Source organism: Drosophila grimshawi, unplaced genomic scaffold (assembly GCF_018153295.1).
Source record: "Drosophila grimshawi isolate 15287-2541.00 unplaced genomic scaffold, ASM1815329v1 contig_1377, whole genome shotgun sequence".
Lineage (NCBI taxonomy): Eukaryota > Metazoa > Arthropoda > Insecta > Diptera > Drosophilidae > Drosophila > Drosophila grimshawi.
In genome coordinates, this window is record NW_025062900.1 from 1209789 (window position 1) to 1225566 (window position 15778).

Sequence of the window (15778 nt, forward strand, 5' to 3'; positions counted from 1 at the left end):
CTGTTTGCACAATCGATAGTACTCATCAACTTGTTTGATTTCGATAGCGTGCCACAGTCAAGTAACCGATAGCTGTAACTAATTGTACTCGTATGAAAATAAGTACTCTTACATTTACTTTTATTTTAAATAAATTTTAATTTTGTATTAATTTTAAACGAAATATTGGGGCTTTCGCATTGTTATGCCATGATCAGCTAAGGCTGGAACCAAATCCTCCATAGCCAAGGTGTATTTGCGATCCTTCGGGTTCTTTTTGTCCTGCAAATATAAAACTAAATTAATAAATTTAATAGGAACTCAATAAATTTGTTTACCTTGTTGGAACTATGACCGCTTGAGTGTTGAATATTTGTTGTACGCGTTTTGCAGTGTTGCAAAGCATCGTTGGCAATATCCGAAATGAATTTTTGGGCAGACACCGAAATAATGCGCACAATTCGTGGATCAACAGACGCAAAACCAGACTGGCAATAAATATAAATAAATGATGAATATTGTTAGCTGAGTGTCGAGATTAACTTACGCTATGCAAAATGCGCATCGTGAGTGCATCTGGCACTGTAGGCGTGTAATCCTCCAGTTGTCCCAGCAGCTCCTCCATTTCTGCTTCTTCTGTGGAAATTGGCACAGTTTCCACTTCAATACTCTCTGCGTCTGATTCCACGCTGCAGTCCTCTGCTTCTGTGTCCGTTTCTGTTGCAGAAACTTCACTTTCTACTGGCGTCATGTCCATTTCCTCGCCCTCTGATGCCATTAATTTTTATTTGTTTACTTTTTCTTGTTTACAAATTCTTTCTTTAATGGAAAATCGCGTTGGTAGTGCTAACAAGTTGCTAGAGAATATCAATAATATATGCGATATATCGATTGTGCTAGCAATGTGACCAGCTGGTTGACTTATCGACCGACCACCGCATTTTAATAGCTGCATTTATAATGTATTCGATACAGTTTGATGTCAGTTTAGGAATGTGACCAGCTAACTAAACAAATGAATATAGCGAAATAATGACACAAAACTAAACAAAAATGTAAAATACCGAAAGAAATATCGACACTGTATTCGATGTATCGATTTTCATTGCAATGTGAGCAGCTGGTCACCTTATAACCCATCGGCACACCTCTGCAATTTAGATGGATAAACAGACGAAGATTTAGAAATAATAACTGCTAATAAGTGTCAACAAATATCGACACTGTATTCGATAAATATTAGAAGGGTGACCAGCAGGTGAGCATATAAGAAATCGACCCACCGCCGCTATGAACCGATGTCTTTTGCCATGTGAAACATCTGATATCTTATCGACCAGCCTGCTAAACAATTGAAGTTGAAGAAAATAATAGCTCAAAACTAGAACGAAAAATTGTGAAAAATTGCGAAATTAAAAATGGTAATACCTAAAGAGGTGCTCAGCGACTACCGGGAGCTGTACGAGAAGGCGAACGCACTGATCGAGCAGGACAGTCGCAGCGATCCCCCAACCGACCCCTATCGATCCCATTACAAAGCGCGCGATATTCTCCACGATTTAAAGAAGCAGCTGGAGGACCAACTGATCTCGATACGAGCCAGCGAAGATGAGGGCAGTCATGATGAATTTGCCTATCAATCAATGTTGGGTTTTATTTGCCGGGACTTGGGTCGCATTCACATCTACACCGAGGAATCGATCGATGGGGAAAAGATACTAAAGCGTTGCTTGGAGTTGGTGGAGGAGCGCAAACAACGGCCGCAGTGCATCATTGCCTATGTGGGCGCCATCAACGAGCTGAGCATTGTCTATGCCGCCAGGCTGGAGTACAAAAAGGCGCTGGAGCTGCTGCTGCAGGCGGAGCAGAATTACGAAGAGTTTCAGGCTGGAGGAGAGCTGCCAATGACCATGTTTGATCTATTTAATCCAGTCTCGGAGGATGTGGAGTTGACTGCAGCTGCCACTGGCAGCAAGGAACTAGAGAATCTGTACACACTCTGCTGCTTTTACCTGGCTCAGATGTGGGGTCATGTGGGGGAACCAGAGAAAACCGCTCAATGCTGTCATCGCACTTTGCATCGCCAGATCAAATACAAATGCTACGAAGCAATTGACTTTGCTTTAAATACGGCAACACTCTCCCAATACTATATAGGCCAGGAGCGCTTTAAAGAAGCACGTCATCTTTTGGCTGCAGCCACATTAATAATGGCCGAGCACGAGGCAAACATGTTGCAGCCACAGATGAGTCAGCAGCAGCAGGCGGATGTAGCCGAAACATTTAAGCATCGCTATGCGGATGTGGCACGCTGCTGGGCCAAGTACGGTTTGCTGCTCTTGCAGTCGTCCAAGGAGCGGCTGATGCGGGATGATGAGGAGGAAGAGGAGCATCTCGCCCAGGCCACCAAGCAGCTAAAACTCGTTGAGGAGGATTATCGCTTTCTGGATCTCGATCTCGCTGCCTGTGAGAATCGCATCAGTTGCGATTATTGTTTGACCTTTGACGATGCCAAGCTGGTTTTTCACTTTGTCAGCGAGTGGCTGGATGTGGCCAAGGATTACTACAAGGCGGAGTCGGAGGCCACCGAGTATGCCAGAATTATGCAGGATTATGCAGAAGCCTATGATCACATTGCCTTCTTTGAGGAGCTGCCCGAGAATCAGGCCAAGATGCAAAAGCGACGCGCCAAATATTTAGAGGATTTGCTGGAGCTGCTCGATCATGGTCATTATCTGAAGATCTGTCGCGAGTGTTGGTATGTGGCCGGCACAGCACATGCCGCTATCCTCGACATACGCCTCGATGCCATCAAGGCGCAGTCATCTCCCACACCTGCGGATGTCAAACGGGTCAATCAGAGCTGTTGGAAGGCCATCAAACATTTTGAGTGCTTTGTCAAATCGTATTTGGTGCAGCCGGATGCAGGTGATCTCTGGCGACCCAATATGGATGTGGGTGAGTTGCGCACCATGCTCTATGCCCATTTCCATATCGGGCGACTCTACTACAAGCTGATCAGTTCGCATCCCCAGCAGCAGTTGGAGCAACTGAATCAATCTCTTTTGTACTATAAAAGGTTCAGTGAATCCTGTGTGGAGCACAAGGAGGCTGCCGAGCGGCTACATGGTGAGATTGGCGTTGTGCGCGAGATGCTCGAGCTGCTCCCATACAAAATTAATACAGTCAAGCGGCGCTTGGAGTGAATATTCAGATTCAGTTTGATATTTAACCCAGACTTGGCCCAATTATGCATTCTTTATTCTCGTTATATTATTATTGCTTAATCTGACTATTAATCTTACACAAATAAAACATTATATTTAAATATTTTCTATTATTGAAAAGCATATAAGTATATGTATATATATCATGATGCCAATTCTTATTCTGTTATTCGAGATAATTAAACAAAAAGCTTCGACGGAGCGAGTATATCTAGCAGCAAAGACTATAGACTATATATCTGTATCTATATTTATATATTTATATATATACATATATATTTATATATAGTCTGTGCCACTAAACATATTATTTCTCTGTCTAAACTTGCTGTTTAACTAGCCCCGAAGAAAATTGAGTTTAATCGTATTTTACATAAAGATTACATCTTAATTACAAATAATATCAATGTTAATATTCTCCGATGAAAACTTGCACCCAAAATTAGAGCAGGATGCTCTAAGATTTCAATACTAAAAGGGTAATCCAGTTTTTGGGCCCTGTTTCTTGCTGGCACTGCGAACCGCAAGCGGAGATTGGCAATTGGGTGGCTTGAATTGGCGCCGCTTGAGCAACTCCTTCTGGATGCTGTTGCCCAGCTGACGGATGGGCAGCGCCGTAATCCCATCGAGCAGGTTATCCTTGGCATGCTTCAGGGTGCTCGCTATGAGATCCTCCACATTGATGGCACGCGGATCTGTCATCGGTTCACGTTCGAGCACATCGACAATGATGCGCAGCGTCTCCTCCGCCTGGAACTCCTCCAGCGGCAACACCTCAATCAACTCCTTGAACATGTGCAACACAATAAACTGAGTGCGATTGACGATCTCACAGATGCCACGAGTACACAGCGCATCCTTGGCATGCTCAAAGATGCCCGAAATCAAATCCTCCGTATTCACATCGGATCGCTCATAATCGAAAACGGCGACGACTTCATTGAACAATTTACGCAACTCCTCCGCACTGATGTGTATCAGATATTTCTTTGGCACAATGGTCTCCAGATGCTCCGTTATACACTCGGCAATTCGGTCCGTATAGCGTCCTTGGAAACTATATGCGGCCTGGCATAAATATAGCGATGATCTTTGCGCAAATTTGCGCACATTTTCCGGCGTCGTATGGCGTCCAAGGAAATGATTGAAACTCTTTTGGACAATGGTGTGGACACGGTCCATGATGAACTCATCCGGCATGGGTGGCAACATATACGCATCCACATTGAGTATGGCCGGACAGAGCTCCGTCTCCGCTTGCTCCGGCATCAGCTCACTGTTGGCCACACGAGGCAACGCATCCGTTTCGTTAATCTGCAATGGTTTCGCCTTCAGGCGCAGCGTGCAAATCTCCCGTTCCAAGCACTGGTGGGACAGTTTAGAGATTAGACTGCGTAATGTGGGAGAGAGTAGAGCTGTAAACCCACCTCAATCTGTTGCAGCAGCTGGCTGTCGATGCCCATCAGTTTCTCAATGTCGTAGCTCAGATTGAGCACTTGGGGATTTGCCCACTTGTGATAGTTGCGCTCCTGCACATCGAGGATAACATCCAGCATATTCTTCTGCTCGAGGAGCACCGTTTGTATGTTCACCTTCTCCGTGTTGTTTTGCGTCACCTGCACCAGCTCCTCCTCGCAGCGGGATAATTCAATCTGGGTGGGGCAGAGTGATGTAAAGTGATAAAGTGGATTCATTTTGGAGGCAACTTAATATAAGAAATTATTTTTCTCATAAATAGAAAGGCTTGAAATAATTTCTAAATGCAAGGAAACTAGACAAACTGTGCTTTTTAGAAAGATCTTTGTGAGTTACTCCTGGCGAATTACTAAAATGCACTTCTTTTTCTGAGTGTATAGTAACAGAATTTCTGTACACTGACCTGCCGCTCCTTGAGCTCCTTTTCGAGGGCTCGCAACTCATCCTCGGCGGTTGACTCCAGGTCAAAGATGTAGCGACGCAGCACCTCCTCTTCGAGCTCATCGAGATTGATGATTAGGCCGAAGCGCTTCATCATCGCCTGCCTGATCTCCTCCTCCAGGCGGGTGATCTCGAATCGCATGAATTTGATGTCGCGGTTCATGCGACGCAGATGGATGAAGTTGATGCGATGCCACCGCCTTGTGGCCAGCGTCTCCTCGTGCAGCTTCTCGGCACGGCGGCGTAGATCGCTCAGTATTTCCGCATCGAACAGTATCGCATTGGACACATCCCGATAGTTTTCACCCTCGCGGAAATGCTGCAGTTGATCCATGCGCAGCACCGTACTTATCTGCACCTTGTTTATCTCCGTCTGCCGGTTGCGCTGCAATATAAGTCACATAATAATATATTATACATTTTTACACTTCTTGTTGGTATTATTAGGTTCAAGGCATGACCTTCCCTGGGAATGGATATTAATACATGTATTAATATACAGTTTAGAAATTATTTGCAAAATGGAAGAAAAATTTTCCAGTTTTTAGTGAGATTTTCATTTGGGCGGTTTTCTATAAAGTCAAACTCAAAAGTACTCTCCCCCAATGACCTACCCGAAAGTCCAGCAGCTTATTCTTTTCCTGCTGATAGATCTCCTCGTTGTGCTTCATCTTGGTTTGCATTTCGGCAATCTGGCGACGCTTGTGGTCCACATCGCGATGACTCTCTGTGAGGATGCGCTCCAGCTCGTGTCGCTCCGAGCGCACAGTGAAGGTCCATTCGTAAAGGCTGCGTTCCAAGCCAATGGGACACGTGGCCTCATCCAGCCGGATGGTGGTCATGTCCAGCGAGTCAATGCTCTGGGCATCGGCAGCCTCATCCTCACTGGACGACGAGGAGGACGACGACGAAGACGAGGACTCGTCGTCGCCATGGACACGCTTCGGTGGACGCCATTTCTTTTTGAAAATGCGGCGCAAGAAATCATAGAATCGATGTCCCTTCACCGAATTCATGAAACTCAACTGGAGCTGGCCAATTTGTTCGTTGAGTCGATCGATGATCTTGCGGAGTTCCTCCAACTGGCGATTGGTGGCATTGATCACAATCTGCATTTCGTTGCGTATACCCATCGCCTGTTTGGCGTTCTGGAGCAGCTGCGTCTCGATCTCCTCGCTGTCCCGCAGCACATACAGCTCCTGATCGAGACTGATCATGAACGAGGAGAGGAATTCCGAATCCATTTTCACCTGGAACCGCTGCATCTGTATATTATCCAGTGCCATATCAAACAAGCGGATCTCCTCATCAATCTCGGCCATGATGTGTAGTTGCTCCACAACCATCACTCTGAGCCAACGATGACGCACCTCTTGCATCATGGGCACATTTCCCTCCGCATCGCATTCAAAATACGCCGGATCACTGGTGGCGGGCAATCTTTCAATAAACTCCCTCATTTCATCGTCGGGCAGCGATCTTTCCACCTTGGAAATTTGTAGTGCTTTGTATTTGGTCATCTCTTGAAGATCGGGATTGCCGAATGCCTCCATTTCGTATAGACTAATCCTATCCAGGGTCAGTTTTGTTTTGCGCGCAGCGATTAACTGTTCAACATTCGCCTCCAGGTAGAGTATATCATCGACATTGACACCGCAGCCGGGCTCAAAGTGCTCGATCAGATTCAGCTCGGGATATTCCGTTTCCATATCGATATCTTTGATGTGCCGCATCTGTATGCGATTTGCTTCCGGTAAAAATTGATGAATTCTTGCGAGTCGTTGTCGCTTGGATTCGATGAACTCCATGAGCTCCCTTTTGCGATCCCGCAACATCATCACCTGCACATTGTACGAGTCCAGCATTTCAAAGTATCGCTCGCGACACTCCACAATCTCAATGTATTTGGCTGTAAGGGTTTCCGAGCTCTTCGGCTCGTATTCGGATCCGGATTTCAGTTTATAATCGCCCAGATTGCGTTTAGCTGCTGCAATCTGTGCATCGTCATCGGGATGATTGCGGTTCGGATCGGGTTTCTGTCGCTCCAATTTCTCCCAGTCGAAAATCCGTCTCACCTCGTAGAGTTGTCGGTTCCGGTAACGTGTCAGTAATCGCATCATTTTACGGCTAAATTTGGGCGTAACACTCGATGGATCACGGCCAAAGAAGAACGTCTCCGCCGGCGGATTACCAATCGAATCCTCCTTCTCATCACTGACAACCACTTCAGTTAGACTGTATATTTAAAGAGAGATTAATTTGGCATTTTAATGATGAAAACCGAGCAAGAATAGATTGCTCCCGTCGTGAGAGAGAGAGTGTGTGCGACTAGGTGAAACTTGTGCTTATTATTATTATTCAGTTAAGTTTTGAATTAAACAACAAAAGTTATAAATTTACTATATGTACGATTATATATATAGTTGTTCCAGATGAGAATAATAGCATTAAATGAAAGATTAGCAGGTTTTTGGGAACAATAAGCATGGTGAATAAATAGGATTATAAATAGGTGCAATTAATCTTCGTTAATTATTATATAAATATAATATATACAAAGATTATATATATATATATATATAATTGATATCTCTTACACTTCCGGCTTGTCTGGCACAAGCTCATCGATCTCTCTGCTGCTTGTGTTTGTGTGGGATGATAAAACATATAGAATACGAGTATATATATATTTAGTTGTACAGATTATGGTTTCAAGAATCACAAAATATATAGAAAATATACGGAAAAATAAGAACTCACCGCATATCGTGCTCCATTTTGAGGCGTTCCTCAATATCTCGTTTGATTTGCTGAAATTCCTCGCCAAGCGTCTCCAGACGAAAAGTGGACAACGGCTCAATTCTAGCACTACAAAAGACACAAGATTAAATATTTAGCCAAACAGTCTCGGACTCACTTTGGACTCACCAAAGGGGCGTGACAGTATATGGCACATGATCCAGTTTCTTAAGGAAATTATTGTAGAGCTTTGTGTGTCCAACATGGGCAAACTCTAAATCATAAGCGAGATCCTCACGGACATCGTCCAGCTCGGCTTGGAGTTCGTCCCGAACTTGTTGGACGATGCGCTGATCGAGGAGGAGATCCTTGTCGGGCACTCGCAGACCTTGCGGCAATTCATCGTTGCGTTTGACAATCTCAAAGTACACACTCTGCAGTGCCCCGATCTTGGCGAGGACATCGCGATCGTGTGCCTCGGCTGCCTCCTGTTGTCGCTGCAGTTCTGCATTGATCTTCTCCTGTTCCAGCGATGGCGTCTCCACATCCACAATATCCTCGACCTCCGGTCTGCCGGGCATCGCTGGCAGATGCCGTCTCAATGAATTCCTCACCAACTTAGGGCCGTTCCACTTGTACAGGAAGATATTGCCATCGTAGCCAACGCTCACCAATTGTTCGCCGTTGTAGCTGCTGATAATCGCCGGAATTGTTCCTTTGATGGCATCGTGCATCGGATAAATGCGATAATCGGCTAGGTCGGTGAAATCCTCCGGATTGAGGCGATTGATGCGCAGACTGCCATTCATCAGACCAAACATTATATACTCATCGCTGTGTGGGGAGAGGGATTTTACTGAGTTAGACAAGAGTTGGTGGCGAAGGAGAAGACTATAAAAAGTAATTGTAGGTATTCTCAATAACTAATCAGGGACCAAGAACAACCCTAGCCTTAGATAAGTATTCAATCCTGTCCCAAGTGAAGAAATAAAGGAAGTTGAAACCATCAGAATTACTCGGGTTAAGAATCGACAACAGGGTTTAATACTGGCCTAAGTAAATTCATTCAGCATTCTCAGTTATTAATTAGACTTTATCGGGGATCTACAATATCGTTTGTCATACCTAAGGTATGAGAGAAGGAGCCTCCGAAAATTAGTTTTAGGTACTCTCAGTACCTTATTATAGTTATCCGAACTAGGGAACTAAGGGCAAGACACCTTAAGGCATCATTTCCCGCACTTACACAATGAAGTAGGAGTGTATTTCGATGTCATCTGCATCCGTAATCTCAGTGCACACCTTCGGCTCGGCACTCTCAAAGTCCAGCTCGTAGATATAGCCCGCATCATAGCCGGCCATGGAGACCCAGATGGTGTCCCGCTCTGTGTAACGCAGCCAAATAACCCGGTTGGGTATACTGGGTATGTGCAGCGGTTCCTCCTCCTCATCCGGTTCGGAGTCGGCCAAAGCGCTTTCCATGTCAATTTGCAAGCCGGGATTCGCTTGCTTCAATTTCTCAATTTCACGCATTTTCCGCTCCCTTTTTCGCTCCTTGCGTTTCTTGGTTCGTTCCCGTTTCAGATCCCGCCGGATGCGACTCTTCACGGAAACAAAGCGAGTGCTGCGCATGCGTGTGGCATCTGTGATGTTGTAGGACAAATAGGTCTGCTCCTCGGAGATATCTGTGCTTATACTATACTCATAGACCTCGCCACTCTTGCAACCAATTAAGACAACAACAGGTTGCGCCAGACTCCAGTGGAAACAGTTTGGCACCGCTTTGAACTCCACAAATCCCAATGGCTGCAGTTGAACCAACCGATTCACATCATTGCCCAGCCGATAGATGAACATGCTCTTGTCCGCGGAGCCTGTGATGATCACGGTGCTCTGACGATTCACACTCAAGCAGGTGATGGGTGCCGTGTGTGCCTTGTACGCCTCAACGAGACGCACTGAAGCCTTCGACGGGACACTCAAATCCAGGAACAGCTGCCTCAATATGCCATCCTCAAAGGCAGCGAGCAACTCTGTGCCATAGCTAGAGACTTGTGTGTCCAGCCAAATGATGTCCACTCCATGTGCCACAAATTGTTTCTCCAACAGCAGCCGGCACTTTTCATAATCATACACAAAGATCTTCCCCGTCTCGGAGAGCGCCAACAGATGCGGGGAAACCGGTGACATTTGGGCAGCGATCACACGTCCACCTACACACGAGTAGAGCTGCTTGGCCGGCTGTGGCACATCGAAGGTATTGATGTCACAATACCAAATCCCGCCACCGCCATCCTGCGCATAATAGCCAAAATTTGTGTCCTCAAATGGTTTAATCTTTTGCAGACAACGCAATTCCACATCGGAGATTTTGAACTCATAAATCGGATCGATTTCGACGAAGAGATTATCCTCTGGCGGATCGGCCAGATCGACCGTCTCCCAAAACCAGACGCGCACATAGCCATCCATGCCCACGGTGGTCACCTCACCATTCCGCATCGTGATGCGTGTGATCGGCTTCAAGTGGCAAGGCTTGCGTCCCTTCCGGCATACCTCGAACTTGATCAGGCCCGCTTCCCACAGCAAAATGTTGCCCCAATCACAGCCGGAGATGACATTCTCATCGGGTAGCATATACATGGCACATATATCACTGAAATCCGTCTTGCCAAAGCGACCCAAATCCCCCTTGAGTTTGAGGCCGGTAAAAGTATTGGCCATCTTCCAGAATTTGATGTGACTGAGACCCGAGGAGCAGAGCAGTATCGGATTATGTTCAGAGAAGTGCACAAAGTGTATGTTGCTCTGAAAGGATTTGGCACGCAACACAACCTCGGCCTGCTGCCAGCGCCAAATGGTGATGATGAAATCCGGATAACCCGCCTGTGAGGCAAACAGTTCCCCACTCGAATTGTAAGCGCCGGCAGTGAAACAATTCTTGGCCGCATTCAGCAGCTTGATGCGCACCTCATGCGAGGGATACTCATAGATGAAGATCGTCGGACGCGGCCCATTCTCGGCCACAGTAAACAGATTCTGGAACTCGGGACGTTCGTTTTTCTGTGAAGAGAATTTGGATATATAAAAATTGTTTATGATTTTAATTTTTATATTCTGATATCGAAGAGACTTCAAACTTGCAATAAACTTCGGCCCTATAAGGGGCTAAATCGGAAAACTAATATCTTTAAGGGCTACAGTTATCAATCTCTCCTTCATACGAACGCACCGTTATAAAGCCAATGCCGCAGCCAAAGACTGTCTGGCGGAAAGTCACCTCACGTCGTTTAATGCTGAAGTAGTGCAGAAAGTTGCCGGATGCAAAGATCAGGGTATCATCATCCACCAACACCAAGTTGAACAGTCGCTTGCAGTCATAGCCAAAAGAGTGTCTGCAATTATACAGTTATATATATATATATATATATATATATATATATATATATATTTGGTTGTTTGCACTTACTCCAAGCTGATGATGTCGCGCAGGAATGAGATGCCGTAGTCATCCCCGAGTTCCTCTTCCTCGCCATCAACATCCTGTGTATCAAAGTTATCCACTGAGCTAGTCATGCCTCTTGTTTATATCTCAATATCCATACACATATTCTTTATACATATGTACATACATATATAAATATATATATCTGACAGTTTTGAGTCAATTCAAAAAGTTTTGTCGACAATTGTTTGATTTGTTGCCAAGGCAGTGAACAAGTTGGAAGTTTTTCTCGCAGCGCATGCGCAATGAATTCTAATCACAAAACAGTTTTAATTTAAGATTTATAAACAATACATTTAAATGAAGCTATGAATTGAATATGCTTTGAAATAAATATATATTGTATTCTTAAATATGTTTTGTTGCCGACTTCAGGACTCCATACAATAAATAAAAAAAATCACTTGACCTGAAGCAAGAAAAAAAATATTAGAAAATAAATCTAAAATGAATATGTTGCACACATAAAATATTAATAGCAAATTAAAATAGTTTTTCTTACATTTAACTGAAGTTTGATTTATTGTTATACAGAGCATTTACAACAACAACAAACTCAAAATATATGAAATAAAATGAATTTGTTTTACATAAAATGAATTTTTAGCATGTAGAATATTTAACATGTTAATGATAATTGACACTTAACTGCAGATTGATTTATGTGAAAACTGACTGATTAATATAAATTCCAGATCCATCATCATCATCAGCACATCATTCGTATACAGAACATTCGAAAGCCTTGACTAAACCATCAAATATTCAGTTCCATAAAAGCTTCATCATCATCATCATCTTTGAAAAATGCTGCAATATCCTGTGCACTGTCCACTTCTGAACCAGTTGGTTTTTCCATATTGCTGTTTGATGTAGTCAATGCCTTCACAGGTAAACAATACTGCTCTATTGTGCCCGATGTGGACTTGACCGGTGAAAAGTACTGCTCTATTTTTCGGGACTGCAATGAGAAAGTTGAGTATCAAATGCTTTGCTGCTGTTTTATTAATTTACGGTTGTTGGCGCTGCTGTGTGTGTGGCCTGCTGTAGATTGTCGCCAAAGATGCCCACTTTGCTGAGCACCTCCTGCTTGCTCTTCAGCATATTCCAGATGATATCATCCGCTGTTTGATGAGCCATCAAATAACGACAAATCACTGGCTTTGTTTGGCCAATGCGATGGGCTCGACTCTCTGCCTGCGCCAAAGTCTGCAAAACATATATTAATATTATATATAATAAGAAATGAGAGCTGTTAACATACGCTTGGATTCCAGTCGAGCTCAGCGAATACGATCAACTCGGCTGCCGTCAGAGTGATGCCTGAGTTGCAGGCCTTTAGGGATAGCACAGCCGCCTTGCAGCTGCTCTTCTTTTGGAATGTGTCCACATAGTCGGCTCGAACATCGCTCACCGTTCGACCATCGATGCGTACGAATTGCACTTTAAGTTCACGCAGGCAATCACTAATCGCATCCATCATCACGCGATGATGCGCAAATATAATAAACTTCGGCTGCTCCTTGACCAAAGTCTTTAAATATGCGCTGCATAAGAAAATGATTTGTGGCACATATATATTTATTTAATAATTTATAATTGAGGTGGAACTTGATGCACATATAAACATTATATAAAGCCATTGTTTTATGATCGATATATATCTCGCCATCTTACCAGACTGCCCTCGTTTTCACCTCCGCTGTGCGCGCATAGAATCGCAGTAAAACCTCCTCCCGAGATTTGCCTTTGGCATTTTGTAGAGCCGTATTAAATTGATTGCATGTGCTTTTGGCATCATCATTCGTCCAGACCAAAGCCGGATCCAACACAACTGTTTCACTGCCAGCGAAAAGAACAACAATAAAATAACAAACAGACTGAGAATATACAAATTACCGATTCTTCTCGGCCAGCTGTGGCAAGACCTCAGCTTTGGTACGCCTCAGCATGTATTTGAGCGTTAAGATCACCTTCAGCTCCTCCAAATTCGATTGTCCATTGGCATCCCAGCCAAACTGCGTCTGTTTGCCATCACAATAGCGACTAGCTATATAAAATATATATAATCATTTAAAACAAAAGCTGTACAGATTTAACTGTTGTAATTGGAGTTATTTCCCTTACAATAAAAAAAATAATCGTTTAACTTACTGAACTCCATGAAGGTCATGAAGCGACCATCGATGAGTTGCAGCTGCGTAAAGAGCTCCAAGGGACGGGACAATGCCGGCGTCCCGGACAACAAAATGACTCGCTTGGCTTGATCCGCCAAGCGCTTGGCAACTGCTGTGCACTTGGCTTTGCCATTTTTGAGCGTGTGCGATTCATCGTAGATGACAAAGCCGAACTTGCGCTGCAAGAGTTTGTCTATGGAACGCTCCATCATGTTGTAGCTGGCGATGAGCACCTTGGCATCCTGCAAATATTGATTATTGGCCAGCACCTGGACACAGTGCACCGGCACCGACGGTAACAATTCGGTAATATGTCGAGCCCAGGTATCCCTTGTGCTGGCCGTGGTGCATACGAGCAGTGGCCAATCCTCCCGAAAATAATCAGCAACAGCCAACGCTTGATATGTTTTACCCAGGCCCATTTCATCACAGATCATGACACGACCTTGCTGCGCAATCGCAAAGCTACAAAGGGGGAAAGGAGGAACATTAATCGGAGCATCACTTAGAGTATAGAGTAGTCAACTACTCACCAGACGCCCTCCTTCTGGAAGGGCATTAGTTTTTCGGCCAGTTTCTCGTCTATCGAAGCCAAAACGCTGCGTTCCAGCGACTTTGCTGGCTGCTGGCACAACTTAATCACTTTCTTTGGTATGGTGCCCAGGAGCACTTGAGGCTTGAGATCGCCCACATGTTGCTGCAACAACTGATAATCCTCGAGTTCGAAATTCCAAATGCGCGTTTGACTATCGTAAGATTTACTGGGTATGTTCTTAAAGACCTCAATCAATTTCGCATGATAGCCCGAGGGCTCGATGGCGAAGCGTCGAGCGCTTATCATATAAGTGCGACAATTGATGGATTTTGTAAAAACAGGCGCCAAAGCTCCATTATCTACAGGCTGCTCCAATTTCTCGGGACTTAGTTTTAGAGACGATTTTGGACGCTGATAAGGATGCGTAGATTGACGGCTCAATTCCCGCGCGGATGTTGATTTAATTGCCTTGAGTGCATTCAGAAAAGCCGAGCTCTTATTATTACTGTTATTATTATTATTGTTATTACTAATAGCAGCTGCTTTTGTTGTGTTTTCTGGCGGAGATTTATAAAAATTGGCAGCTGGTTTTGCGCTCAAAATATTTGAAGCAGGTTTTGCATTTGAATTTGTTGGCGGGCCTTGTTTAGTTTTTGCCTGCAGCTTAGCCAGTGCAATGCGACGTTTCTCTGCTATCTCAGCGGATGTGCAAACTGACATTTTATCACTATTTTATATTTATTTCTAGTTGCTTATAAATTACTCCTTTAATTTCAATAAATAGCTAAATTCGTATAGACAAAAACAGGGCTGTTTCGTAATCAGCTGTTCGTTGCGGCATTTGGCGCACATTACCGTCGTGATTTAAAACTTTGTGTAAGTTACTGTTTAAAGTTTAGTTTAATGTGCACGTTTGTTGAAATAATAATATTTATTTGATGTTAACTAATAGCATGCTACAGTTTAAATGTCTTATATGATTTCATGCAGTTTTGTACACACTAATATGTTTTGAACTTGTTGCAAGCGATAGGTAATTATCGATAGTTGGAGTGCGGCGTAAATCGTGTGGCAGCATTTGTGGTCTTTCGATCGAGAGTTTGTATATCGTGCTATACAAACGGTGGCGGTGGTCTATTATCGAAATCTTTTGCATATTTATGGAAGTGTGTGTGTTTGATGTATATTAACTCTTAAGATTACAAACACAAATTCGCAAATTAAGAAATTCTTAAGCACCGTCAAATATAATCTGATTTTCAAAAACTCGGGTGTTTTGGTCATGGCTTGACTACTTTTTTATCACTACATTCAAACCTGAAAACTAGACTGGGTTTCGAAATTCATTTGAAAATTGTGTTCCAAAAAAAAGTGGTCGAAACTTTCCACAATCATAACTTTGCCAAAACTTAACTTAAAGTTGTTTGGGAAATTCATATTAAAATTATACTTCACAAATGCGTTTGTAAGAATGGGCTAAGATTTTCCAAAAACAACTTTGTCAAAAATGATCAGATTTTTGGAACACCAGGAATTTTTTATCATGACTTAGGCCCTTCTTTAATACTACATTCAAAACAGAAAATGCAAATCTGGCATTAAATTAATGTTGAAATTAAAGTGCATAAGCGCTTCCACGAACTGGTCGAAACTTTCCGCAACCATAACTTTGCAAAAATGATTCTATTTTCAAAACCTA

The 15778-nt window shown here is 43.7% G+C and overlaps 4 protein-coding genes across 4 annotated transcripts; 1 reads left to right on the forward strand and 3 right to left on the reverse strand.

The window, feature by feature from the left end:
- Positions 1 to 113: 113 nt before the first annotated feature.
- Positions 114 to 840, reverse strand: LOC6562371 (transcription initiation factor TFIID subunit 10). Its single transcript, XM_001989342.2, has 3 exons — positions 527 to 840; positions 318 to 467; positions 114 to 261 (listed from the first exon to the last, which is right to left on the reverse strand). The coding sequence occupies exons 1-3, from the start codon at positions 755 to 757 to the stop codon at positions 154 to 156; spliced, it is 489 nt and encodes a 162-aa protein (XP_001989378.1). The 5' UTR covers positions 758 to 840; the 3' UTR covers positions 114 to 153.
- Positions 841 to 1311: 471 nt separating this feature from the next.
- Positions 1312 to 3301, forward strand: LOC6562370 (KIF-binding protein). The gene has a single exon (XM_001989341.2). The coding sequence runs from the start codon at positions 1398 to 1400 to the stop codon at positions 3183 to 3185; it is 1788 nt and encodes a 595-aa protein (XP_001989377.1). The 5' UTR covers positions 1312 to 1397; the 3' UTR covers positions 3186 to 3301.
- A 195-nt stretch (positions 3302 to 3496) lies between these two features.
- LOC6562369 (cilia- and flagella-associated protein 44) lies at positions 3497 to 11474 on the reverse strand. Its single transcript, XM_001989340.3, has 9 exons — positions 11332 to 11474; positions 11095 to 11257; positions 9109 to 10925; positions 8052 to 8696; positions 7884 to 7991; positions 5738 to 7358; positions 5086 to 5508; positions 4634 to 4858; positions 3497 to 4571 (listed from the first exon to the last, which is right to left on the reverse strand). The coding sequence occupies exons 1-9, from the start codon at positions 11436 to 11438 to the stop codon at positions 3678 to 3680; spliced, it is 6003 nt and encodes a 2000-aa protein (XP_001989376.1). The 5' UTR covers positions 11439 to 11474; the 3' UTR covers positions 3497 to 3677.
- A 488-nt stretch (positions 11475 to 11962) lies between these two features.
- Positions 11963 to 14968, reverse strand: LOC6562368 (SWI/SNF-related matrix-associated actin-dependent regulator of chromatin subfamily A-like protein 1). The gene is made up of 7 exons (XM_001989339.3): positions 14078 to 14968; positions 13522 to 14009; positions 13267 to 13417; positions 13045 to 13209; positions 12632 to 12914; positions 12382 to 12576; positions 11963 to 12328 (listed from the first exon to the last, which is right to left on the reverse strand). Exons 1-7 carry the CDS (start codon positions 14797 to 14799, stop codon positions 12125 to 12127), a joined length of 2208 nt encoding a protein of 735 aa, XP_001989375.1. The 5' UTR covers positions 14800 to 14968; the 3' UTR covers positions 11963 to 12124.
- Between the last annotated feature and the right edge of the window lie 810 nt (positions 14969 to 15778).